The 12,431-nt window shown below is 42.3% G+C and overlaps 1 protein-coding gene across 4 annotated transcripts in view; it reads left to right on the forward strand.

Annotated features, from left to right (window-relative positions):
* The window catches only part of LOC145410335 (uncharacterized), a 140,994-nt gene that overhangs the window by 74,948 nt on the left and 53,615 nt on the right, over positions 1–12,431 (forward strand). For all 4 annotated transcript variants that reach the window (XM_080280470.1, XM_080280471.1, XM_080280469.1 and 1 more), the window contains exon 4: positions 10,932–11,041. In XM_080280470.1, the coding sequence (XP_080136596.1) occupies positions 10,932–11,041 (110 nt within the window). The remainder of the gene's footprint in view (positions 1–10,931; positions 11,042–12,431) is intronic.

Consider the following 12,431-nt stretch of genomic DNA (forward strand, 5'->3'; position numbering starts at 1 on the left):
CACACACACACACACACACACACACACACATATATATATATATATAAAGGGGCCTTTTTAAAAAAAGGACGATAGGTGCCGAGGATTTTTTATGTAGAAAATAAGGACGATTGATGCCTTATTTTTTGGAGGGGGAAGAAAGATGCCTGGATTTTTTTTTTTTTTTTTTTTTTTTTTTTTTTTTTTTATGCGGGAGGAGAAGACGAACGGTTTATAGTTCTGTTGATTTTTGAAGTGTTGATGCTAGTGGTCGGAGCCAGTGAACGTAGATTTTTGTTCAGTTTTCTGTTTTTTTCTGTTTCTGTTAATCTATCAGAGGGCCATATGCTACTTGGCTTTGGAGGCTTCGTAGCATCACTCTCTCAACGATTTATTCTACGAGTTACCCCTTGATGTTGTCCTGTTTGTTATTGAGGCAGATTATGGCACTTTTAAAGCGGTATAAATATTATCCAGGAATGTAAATGTGTAAATTGGAAAATAAATCGCCATGGAGGAGGTGCCACGAAGCCTCCTGTATCAACAAGAGTAGGACCGGGGAGAGAGAGAGAGAGAGAGAGAGACAGACAGACAGACAGACAGAATAGTGTGTGTGTGTGTGTGTGTGTGTGTGTGTGTGTGTGTGTGTGTTTATTCCAGGCAGTCCTAACGCACATTACCAAGCACTTAAGACAATCATTATGCATCCAGGCTATTGTGGTAGGCTATGGATATCACATTTTGAGCCGGTGTTATGGTGTTAGTGTGGGTGGTATTTTGGTGTTAGTGTGGGGGGTGTTTTGGTGTTTGTGTGGGGGGTGTTATGGTGTTAGTGTGGGGGGTGTTTTGGTGTTAGCGTGGGGGGTGTTTTGGTGTTAGTGTGGGTGGTATTTTGGTGTTAGTGTGGGGGGTGTTTTGGTGTTAGTGTGGGTGGTGTTTTGGTGTTTGTGTGGGGGGTGTTTTGGTGTTAGTGTGGGGGGTGTTTTGGTGTTAGTGTGGGGGGTGTTATGGTGTTAGTGTGGATGGTGTTATGGTGTTAATGTGGGTGGTGTTATGGTATTAGTGTGGATGGTGTTATTTGAGAGAGAGAGTAGGAGAGGCACAAGTAGATATCTCATTGTCCACGTTAGTTTGGCAGCCTGGCAGTAACAGATAATTCGTGCTCCGTGGCACTTGTGGTAATTTATTTTATAGTAGAGCCCTCACTCCTTCTTGTCTTCATACTAAGTTCATTACCCTCCTTCCTTCCTTCCTTCCTTCCTAACATTCCTTCAGTTCGTCCATCCTCGTTACTACTTCTTGCATACCAAACTTCTTCCTTCCCTCCTTTCTTTCTTCTGTCTTTTCTTCATATCATGTCCCTTCATTCTTCTTGTTTCCTTTCTTCTTTTCTTCATATCATGTCCCTTCATTCTTCTTGTTTCCTTTCTTCAGTACTCCCTTCCTTCCATCCTTCCTTTCCTTCCTTCCATCTTTCATTCCATCTTCCCCCTCGTCATTTCTATCCTTCCTTCGCTGTCTCCTCTTCCTCCCTTCCTTCCTTCTTTCTTTCCTACCCTCCATAACTGTTCCTTATTCTTCCCTTTCCACGTTCCTTTCCTCCTTCCCTCCTGCCATTCCAGTCTTCTCCATCTTCCCTTCTCACCTCTTCATCCTTCCTTCCACACACTTGATACTTCTCCCTATCTACTTCTTCCTCCTCTTCCTCCTCCTCCTTCCTGTTTACTCCGTTCCCTCTTCCCTCCACCCTTCCTCACATAATTTTTCTCTCTTTCTTCCTCACCTCCCTTCCATTCCTCTCCTCCCCTCCCATCTCAGCCTACCTTTCTCTCCTGTCCTCTCCTCTCCATCCCTGTCATTCTTTTCCTTTTCGTCCTCCGTATTCCACCTTTCCCCTCTCTCCTCAGCTTCGCATTACCTTCCCACCTTTTCCTCCCCTCCCTTCGCTCTTATCTCACTCATTATTCTTCCACCATCGCCTCTTATCTCCCCATATCCATGCCTCTATCTTCCTTCTCTCCTCTCCTCTCTCCCTCCGTCACATTTTCTATCCCTGTCCTTTTCATTTATTTTCTCCGTCCCTATTAATCTTTTCCTTCAGTCTTTTCATTGCCGTTTCACTCCTCTCCATTCCCTCTTCCCTCTGCACATTTTCTCTCCCTGTCTCCCTCCGACATTCTCTTCATCCCAGTCATTCTTTTCTTTTTAATTCGTCTCTATCCTCCTCCTCCTCCTCCTCCTCCTCCTCCGCCAGCCATCTAAAAGTAGCGAGGGTGGCGGTGTAGAGTGTGGGTAAGAATAGTCGCCGGGCTCCCCTCGTGTATGCCAGGTGGCCCGCACGCAGGCACCACGCACGCAGACACCAGTAGGTAGGTAGGTGGTTGGTAGGAAAGGAAGTAGGTAGGTAGGTAGGTTGGTTAGTAGGTAGACAGACATCAAACACACACTTAGTAGGTAAGCAGGTAGGTAAGTTGGTAGATAGGCAGGCACCCACTAGGTAGTTAGGTAGTAAGGAAGTAGGTAGACTATAGTCGGTAGGCAGGCACCAGGCATCCACTTAATAGGTAGGTAGGTAGGTAGGGACCTGGTAACCAGTAGGCAGGCAGATGACTAACCAGGCTTGTCAACTGAAAGACGGGTAAATTTGGAAGTATGAAGGATATTATATAATTAGATAGATAAATAGATATTGATGGGCAGTCAGACAGATACGGTAGGTGATTAGATAAGACAGGTAATGGAATGAGGGGTAAATATGGATGTATGAAAGTCAGTAGGTTGGTACGTAGGCAAAGGGACAGGTAGGTAGGTAGGCACATTGGGAAGCTTGTAAGTAGATCGAAAAGTAAATGTGTAAGTATGCAGGTATCGTTCATTCATTTTAATTCGGCGAAGATTTTCATCCTTGTGCAGCGTATTTCCTATAGCTCAGTGTCAGAGGAATACAACATATTTACGCCCGTTCTTCTAACGAACACCTTCTTGATTTAGCGCAGTATTATAGTGTTGATCTCTTTATAGCTCACCATTTAGGCAGAGTTTAAGTAAAAGGAGTATTGATTTAAAGTAACGCTCAGCATTCAAGATGGAGAGACGCCAATTTTAGGCCAAGTAGGAGTAGAGTAGTTTGGTTGGCAGGTGTGTGGGTGGGTAAATTAGGAAACTGTGACAGGTGTGGAGGTGGGTTGGGAGATGGAACAGGATTTAGTCGATTTTCTTTCACCTGACATAACTGGGTCGTTCTCACAGCATTGCTTCGTGACTAGCACAATATTCTAGGGCTAATCTAGTCACGAGGAAGAAATGAGTGTCTTTAAGTTTACATGAACCCTAGATAAGGAGCCATTAATTAAAAGCTGTTTATTTATAGTGGAGAAAAAGAATGGCCATGTTAAGAGAATGGAGAGTGAGAGACTGACTAGAAGAGTGTATGTGAATGAGGTGGAGAGGAAGACCGAGGATGAGACGGCGGGATGCGGTGGAGGTGTACTGTATATTGAGGGAGAGTGGTGTGAGCTGGAAGGAGGGCAAACTGATTGTGGCAGAGGTCGGGGTAGCAGGGAGGCAGTTCGTTTGTAACCCCCCGACCCTAATTAAAGTGTTTGGATACAGATTAACTGGTGGAAAATTGGTGGAAGTAGACAGATAAATAGAAACTTGATGGGCGGGAACTCAGCAGGTGTGGAAGTAGATAGGGAGGTGGGACGATAGAGGTAGATGTGATGGAACTAGATAGGTAGGTACCGTAGGTAGGCAGATAAAAAGGTAGATTTGGTGGTAGTAAGTAAGTAGAGTTGGAGAAAGAGAGGTTGCTTAGTAGGTAGGTCTGCTGGTAGAAATAGATAAGTAGATAGATATGAGTGCATGGCTGTTTGGTACACATACAGGGTATTCGGTAAATAGTAATGGAAGTAGACTGCCAGGTATAACTTCAGGCAGGTAAGTAAGTAGATAGGTAGGTTGGGAGGCAGTCGTCACTGATACGGGATAGCACGTAAGTAGGTAAATAGTTGTGAATATAGAGTGGAAAGTAACGTAAGTAGGTAGGTAGGTATGGATATGGATTTGGAGATAAGAATGTAGCCATAAGTGGATGATAGCTAATAGGTTACATTCACACATGACTACATGCGTATCTGCAAATCCATATCCATACCTACCTGCCTACTTACGTAGGCAGTAAGTAGATACAGTTAGGTAGTACGGAATGTAAATAAGAAGGTGTGATCAGTTGCAAGTAAGTAGGCATGGAGGTTGGTAGGTGGGTAGGTAGGTAGGTATGAAGGTTGGCAGATGGTTTGGTATGGAGGTAGGTAAGCGAGATGGAATGGTAGAGTCAGTAACCTTGTGATGTAATTGACCACGATAAAACTGTCTGTAGGTGAGAGAGAGAGAGAGAGAGAGAGAGAGAGAGAGAGAGAGAGAGAGAGAGACAGACAGACAGACAGACAGACAGAGAGAGACAGAGAGAGAGAGACAGACAGACAGACAGACAGACAGACAGGCAGGCAGACAGACAGACAGAGAGGGAGGGAGGGAAGAGTTATAATGTGAAGGTGGAGGAGGAGGACAGCCTGTCCCATTTTTAGAATAGCTGCATCAAAACACACATAGACACAGGAAAGAACTGTCACATATTTGACACACAGATAGGCTTTTTGTGTGTGTGTGTGTGTGTGTGTGTGTGTGTGTGTGTGTGTGTGTGTGTGTGTGTGTGTGTGTGTGATCGACGATGACATTTTAGTGAGATCAGTTTTATTTATTTATTTATTTATTTATTTTTTAGGATGGTGAGACTTACTCCATCATCCACCACTTGTGATGCAAACATACTCGTACCTCCTGCATCACGCAATAGAAATAATGGAACTGTAGCTTATTCTCATTTCGTCTTTGGTCTGGAAGAGAGAGAGGGGGGGGGGGAATCTTGAAGGTGGGCTGAAAATGAGATCGTGGGAGTGGCTAAAAGTGAGGGGGGGGGGAGAATATATTGTGTGGGTAGGTTGGAACTGAGATTGTGGGAGTAGGCAAAATTTATAGTGTGTGTGTGTGTGTGTGTGTGTGTGTGTGTGTGTGTGTGTGTGTGTGTGTGGAAAAATCGTCTAAACAGGAGTAGCTATTTAATAACAGGACATCTGTTGGCTGGCAGTCTCTCTCTCTCTCTCTCTCTCTCATATATATATATATATATATATATATATATATATATATATATATATATATATATATCAGTAACTAGTCCTCTGTATATATCTGTAATCTATCTTGTATCTTTTTTTGTATGTCTGTGTGCATGTTTTTGCCCATTTTGTCTATTTGTATCTGTCACTGTCTCTGTCAGTGTGTCTGTGGATATTTCTTTATCCATCTATCAATCTGCCTCACTGATTTCTCTCTTCCTTCTCGTTTCCCTCCCTTTTTCACCTTCATTCTCCTTTTGTCCTCCTCTCACCACTACCTCCAGCATTTCCCTTCCTCTCGTCCTTCCCCCTTTCTCACTACCCCATCTTCCCCACCTCTCATCTTCCATGCCCCCTCTAAACTTCCCAAGGTCCCCTTCCTGTCTCCCCCTCTTTCCTCCTCTCCCCCTTCTCCCCCTCTTTCCTCTTCCCTCCCCCTCCCCTCTTGTTCCCTCCCCTTCCCCCCTCTCTCCCCCCTCCCCTTCCCCTCCTTCTTCCTTGCCGTAACTAATGATGCCAAACAAGCTTAGGTGAAAGAGAGAGAGAGAGAGAGAGAGAAATGAGGTATGTAGTCCCTCCCACGCCAACTCTTTCTCTCTCTCTCTCTCTCTCTCTCACGCACGCACACACACACACACACACACACACACACACACACACACACACACACACACACACACACACACACACACACACTTATCCTCATCATCCACCCTCCCTCACACTGACATTTTCTCACACACACACACACACACACACACACACACACACACACACACACACACACACACACACACACACACACACACACACACACACACACACACACACACACACACACACACACACTTATCCTCATCATCCACCCTCCCTCACACTGACATTTTCGCACACACACACACACACACACACACACACACACACACACACACACACAACTGGAAGAAAGTAGATTAACAAAGAAAGGAAGAGAAACACCCAAGTGACCATACAGTACAAGATGACTTACTGCTGGAAAAACATAAAACAGTTATTGGTAGGACAAGGAGACTGATGGTCAGGATGAGAGTGACTTTTAAAGATATGGGTGGAAGATGACAACTGGGTGTGGAGGGTGAGACGTGTGAACGTTTGGGGGTAGGGAGGTGAGAAGCAGGCTGAAAAGATGAGGTCTCTGTGTTTGACCTCAGGGTTTAGGGACTGAAGAAAGAGACTGGCAGAGATCGAGCAGTGTGGAGAGTCACCATTGGGTGACCAAGGCTGATGCATGCAAGTACAGTATGTTGGAGCCCCTATAAATGAACAAAAAATGAATAAATAAATAAAATAGCAAGACTTTGAGGGAGATAGTAGTATCCATGCTAAGACTGAAATTAGATTCTGCAGCACTGGCAGTCATGACATTAAAAATAATAATAATAATAATAATACACTGGAAATGATGCTAAGGATGGCCACAAGGATACCATGTTTGAGGGAGCTGTTTTATGTTGAGAGATTGGAAATAATGTATTGAAGTTACCAACCCTAAGATTTAGAACAGAGAGAAATTTGACTGGTATTTAAAGGAATTACAAGAATGAAAGGAGTGAACAAAGAATATTTGTATATAAGAGAAGATGGAAGGACATGAGAACATCAATCTAAGTTGGGGAAACGTAGATGTTTGAATAAAGTTGGTGTTGCTGATCAACCCTGGTCTGCCTGGCAAAGCAGACCTATCTACTACTGCCAGGCAGCTGCCCCTGTGGGTCAGTCCCGTGCAAATTTGCTTCCCCAGAATAGTCTTCCTCCAAAGTTCAACCTACAGCAGTTAAAGTCCATGTTATAGATTTTTTATGAATGGAAGTCACCTGTAATCTGGTGTATGGATTAATTTTTTTAAATTTGTTTTTCCTTCCTCTGTTCATCTTCTGTTAAAAAAGAAAAAAGAAAAAAAAAATTCTTGTAGCAGATAGTACCTTGCCACAGCAAGGCACAGGGAAAAGTGTAGAGATTTGGTTCCAGGATAGATGTCGCATTTGCATCTCTCCAGCCAGTTAACAGGGGCACTATAGTAGACCCCACTTCACCCCCTAAGTTGGTTATATGGTTACCACCCTTTGTTAAAAACGATTTCATAGGTTACAGAAAACTGTTAAGCATATCATGCGGTGTAGAGTCACCTGGGCTGAAAGAAGAGTAATAAGAGGAGACAGAAAGGATGGGAGAAAATAGGAAGACAGGAGGGCAGACACAGAAAAGAAATGATAAAGGTGAAGGAAGAAGTAGGCAGCACTATAACAGAGTGGAAAAAAAAAAAAAAATTTTGGTGGCCCAAACCGAAGGACTGATATTTGGAACAGTTAAGAAGACTAGGTGGTTCAGGCAAAAAACATCCATTCATTCACAAATGGATTTATGATTTTAGATATGGGAACAGCTGGTACAACTCGGTAGTAAATATATACCAACCAACACAGTACACCTCCACATTTCATGTACAAGCGTTAAATACATCATTAGTGAGAAGAGTTATAGAATGAGATGTGTTGAAGCAAAAACTTGTCTTCAGAAGTGCTAATGGAGCAGCTTGGAGAATTGGCTAAGCAAGTGGATGGACTTGTGAAGAAAGTGATGTTGAAGTTTATATCATGGGAAGAATACTGAAATACTCAAGGTGTTTGGTCGTGTGGAGTGAAGGAGTGTAAGAAACTGTTAAAGAGGGTGTATGAGATGGGAATAGTTGAAAGGAGGAGAGGGAGGCCAAGAATAAGGTGGAGAGATGGGGAAGGAGAAAGTGAGAGATGGTTAATAGTGCTAATGGGGCTGGAGTGGTTGAAATGAGGAGTTCAAGTTTGGGGTGAAGAGATGAAGCAGTGCTTGTGGGGGAGGGTGGGATGTCTTCTGCGAGTAGGGTCTTTACTGATTAATGAATGCTGGAGAGATGCCTTCATGTGGTGGCACTGTTATCATACTGGGTGTCTCCACTGCCCAGTTACATAAACATTCCTCACCTCCTTCCCTATCCCTAGTGAGGATGATGAACTGCAGAAGGGCCATTCACACTGCACTACACTGGTTTTACATCCAGATGAGCCAGGGGCCACAACTAAATAATAAGAGAAATTAATGGACATCCTGTAGTTAATATCACCCCTCATAGGATGCATTATCAGGCATTAGATAAATAAACTGATTGTAGAATAGCAAGAATTGATATTTTGATCATGTCCTTTTTGTAGTAACAGTAAAGACACCTGCCACAGATTAAGGTACAGTAATTTTTAAAAATGTTTATATAGGTATAGTTCTTGATCTGTTTGTATATATACAGCATATAGTATATACAAAAGTTGTTTACAATGTTTTAAGGTGATCTGTGATAAAGTGCAAATGATGTGCAACAAAATGCAGGTTGATGGTGATCATAATAATTATAGATAAATAATTAAATGAATCATCAAGGTTCATGTGTTGAGTAGAGAATGGTTGCTCATTATTAAGATGAAAAGATGAAGATCACTAAGAAATACTGTACCAAAGTCATACTTGTAAAAATATTTTTACTGCATGCATCAGATTTGTCAGGTGTTTCAGGGTGGAAAACAGTCACCAAAGAAATGCAATACATTCTATATACTCTATATATTTTTGTGTGCTTCTGTGTATATTCTGTATATGAATATATTAATTATATTATTTACAATGTATCTTTTACATTGTGTATACTCACATACATGTATATACAGTACATAACCAGAGTATTCCACATGTGCTGTGCATGAGATGGGGCCATCCAGAAAATGGTTCTTTGATATTAAGGAGATTATTTAGTGGAAAAATGAAACTCCAGATAGTCTAAACTTCATGCAGCATAAGTTGGCTATGTGGTTGATGCAACCTCACGCTTACACCCCTTGTATAGTGCTCAGAGAATGGGTTGGGAACATGCAGGGAATAATAATACTTTGTGTGATGTCCCCATGATTGTTCAGTATATACTGTATATGGATTGGGTGATGAAAGAAGTAAAAACATGAGTTCAGGTAATGGAGAGAGGGATGGCATTGGTAATGAATGGTGATGGATGGATATCTCAAATTTGTTGTATGCTGATAATGCAGTACTACTTGCAAATACTGGACAAGAACTTGGTAGACTAGTGCAGAGTTTTGCTGATGTCTGTGAGCGTCGTGCCGTGAGAGTAAATCCAGAGAAGAGTAAAGTAATAGTTATTGAGAGAGAAGATGACTCCCAGTGTGATGTTACAGTGAATGGAGAGAGACTGGAATTAGTGAGAGAGTTCAAATACCTGGGTACAGGGAGAGAAAACAGAGGAAAATGATGAAAAAGAGTAAGGTGATGGTTATTGAGAGAAGGTGACTCCCAGTGCGATGTTACAGTGAATGGATTGAGACTGGAATTAGTGAGAGACTTCAATTACCTGGGTACATTGATAGAAATGAGAGGAAAATGTGCAAAAGAAGTGGGAAGTAGAATGACACAAGGAAGAAAAGTAGCTGGTGCAATGAAGGCCTTGATAAGAAACAGAGGCTTGATGTTGCAGCTTCACAAAGATTACATGAAGGAGTGTCAGTGCCAACTTTAATAAATGAACTTGAGCCTATGGTGTGGTATGAAAGTGAAAAGTTACGAGTGTGAGCGGTGGAGATGGGACTGTTGAGGAATGTATGTGGAGTACAGAGAGTGAACAGGATACAAAATAATGTGATTCGTGAAAGAAGTGAGGAAGTCTGGGGACACCAGAATCGAAGAGAGTGTACTGAGATGGTATGGTCATGTGGAGAGAATGGATAACAGTGGAGTGGTAAAAAAGGTATATCTGAGCTAATTTGAAGGAGGGAGGAGGCGAGGCAGGCCAAGGAGAAGGTGGAGGGATGTGGTGGATGAGTGTGTGGGGAAGAGAGGTTTGGAAGTTGGTGAAGCTAGGGGACTGACAAGAGATCGAGCTGGCTGGATGAATATTGCGAGAAGAAGCGCATAATCAGGGATTTGGCACCCCTTTTTAACGTGACATTGTCTTGATTGACTCTATCAGATACATTTATATGAAGCTACAGAACGTGGTGAATGTTTTTGGTGTATCAAATAGAGCCAGGATTCTGGGGGCTTGAATGATGAGGGAATGGAAGTGTGGCCCATTGGAGTGGGCAGATTTGGGCTGTCTGGACATTGATACTCCTTAACCTGCCATAGGGTGGGAAAGGTGGTCTGTATGATGATGATGATACTTTCCCCCCCTCTCGCTGGAGTATAGTTAAACATCATCATCATCATCACCATAATACAGTTTGTAAACATTAAGAATGGCTGAGACAGAAACTTTGTAGGTAGTACTGTATGGACAGATCTGTGGCTTATTAGTACAGAACAATATGTGAATTTATTGTTCGAGCTGGTTTACCCATACTTGACATGGGTGTGCGGCTCTGATATACACATTCAAACCATGCTGTATGAGTCTTGAAGGGCAGCTAATCCACAGGGTCAAGGAATACCACTGTCTGATGTTGGAGAAGTTACCCATTCCCACTCAGTGTTTCACACATGGATAGAGGTATTGAAGGTTTTTGGAGTGTACAGTGAGATATACATGTAGAAATTGTGTTCTAGTGGCCATGTTTGTAAGTGTCTGCATATGTCATTGAGAAAACATGTGTAGGGTGCAAACATCCAGGGACATCCCTGCTCGAAAAGAGCAGGAATTCCTTTATGTTCATTAAATAATTACTTTCATTCAGTGATGAATTGGTGTTTTGTGTTTTTCAGGGCGGGACCATCCTGGGAGAGCCTGACCGCGTAGAGGAGCTGGGGGAGAGCCAGGTGCCCTACCAGCTCTTCCTTGAGTATATCTTTGGACTCGGCGAGGCTACTTACAAGTTAGTACATCTCCACAAGTTACCAGTAATAATCACCCACAATGTAGTACACACCCACAAGTTTATAAATCACCATCACCATGTCAAATGCAGTATGCCCTCATTAACTTGCCAACCCCCCCCCTCCTTTTTTTAATGAAATCCACAATAAATTGCATAAAAATTGTCTACTCTAGATCCATTGGCACTTATAAAGCTGATTTGTCAGTTTCCACCATGAACAGAATCTGTTATATGAAAGAATTGTAATACTGCATTTTGGAACACATCCTGACTTAGAATGAGGACAGACTGTATAATATTTTATCCTTTCATGGTCAGAACTGCTCTAGTTTTCTATTCCAGCTAATGCCAGATATTTGTCTTGAAGTGAAAGTGAGTCATTGGAGCCCAGGTCTTTGTACAATATTGCTACCATTAACCATCTTGCGATGGGACAACTATAATTGCGGCGCACAACTCTGAGGTTGTTATCATGCCCTGGCAATCATCCATTCAGAAGTGCGTCTGATTTCGCGTATAATATGAGATGCATGTGATTCGTGTATAATAATATTCATGTATAATATATTCGTGCATAATAATAAGATTCATGTGTAATATGATACAAAATCAGACGTAATTTTGAATGTTAGGTTGCCAGGGTACGATAGTGGCAACTCAGTCATGCGCCACGACTATAGTACAGTATTCTTTTTCAGCTTATATCAGACTATTCAGGAGAGAGTGAGTTATAGGTGCTTAGGTGTTACTGTAATTACTGCACTGAGTTGAGAGAAGAGCCATTGAGGAATTGTACCGTAATCTTCTAGAATTAATAGGTAAAGAGGATCTTGCAATAACCCTGTTACTGGTGGATCCCTCTCAGCCAAACAATGTAATCCGATGGTAGCCTTAAAGCAGTTCAAGGGTGAACCTGTAGCAGAGAAAATGAGCTACCTGGGATTTTTTTTAAGCCTTTGAGTGCTGGGATTTCTTTCAGCTGAACAATATTTTCTGATGTTAACTTCAGTAAAATACCTCAGTGTACCAAGAGTATTGATAGAGTTAATGTGTGTGCTTTGCAAAACTTGTATTGGATTGAAACCTGAGTAGCGAATTATGGAGAACTGTTGATGTTGATGTTTGGCAGCCCTCTTCCCATCATACTTGAACTCAGTAGACTGCAGGACTCTGAACACTTCATTTGAGTGCATCCAGAGGTCTTTTGTTGAGGTTCTGTTGAAGGATTACTTTTGTTGTGAAAGTGAGGTGCATGATTTGTGTTGTGGTGTAGGTCTGCATTACAGTGAGGGCGTAGTGTATTATTTTTGAGTTGTATTTTGTGTTTGTACAGAAGCAGGGAGGACCATAGATGTCATGTTGTCAGAACAGTTGCATACATCAATAG

The sequence above is a fragment of the Coenobita brevimanus genome, chromosome 85 (genome assembly GCF_032717465.1).
Source record: "Coenobita brevimanus isolate Jiangsu-jjx chromosome 85, ASM3271746v2, whole genome shotgun sequence".
In the NCBI taxonomy this organism is placed as follows: domain Eukaryota; kingdom Metazoa; phylum Arthropoda; class Malacostraca; order Decapoda; family Coenobitidae; genus Coenobita; species Coenobita brevimanus.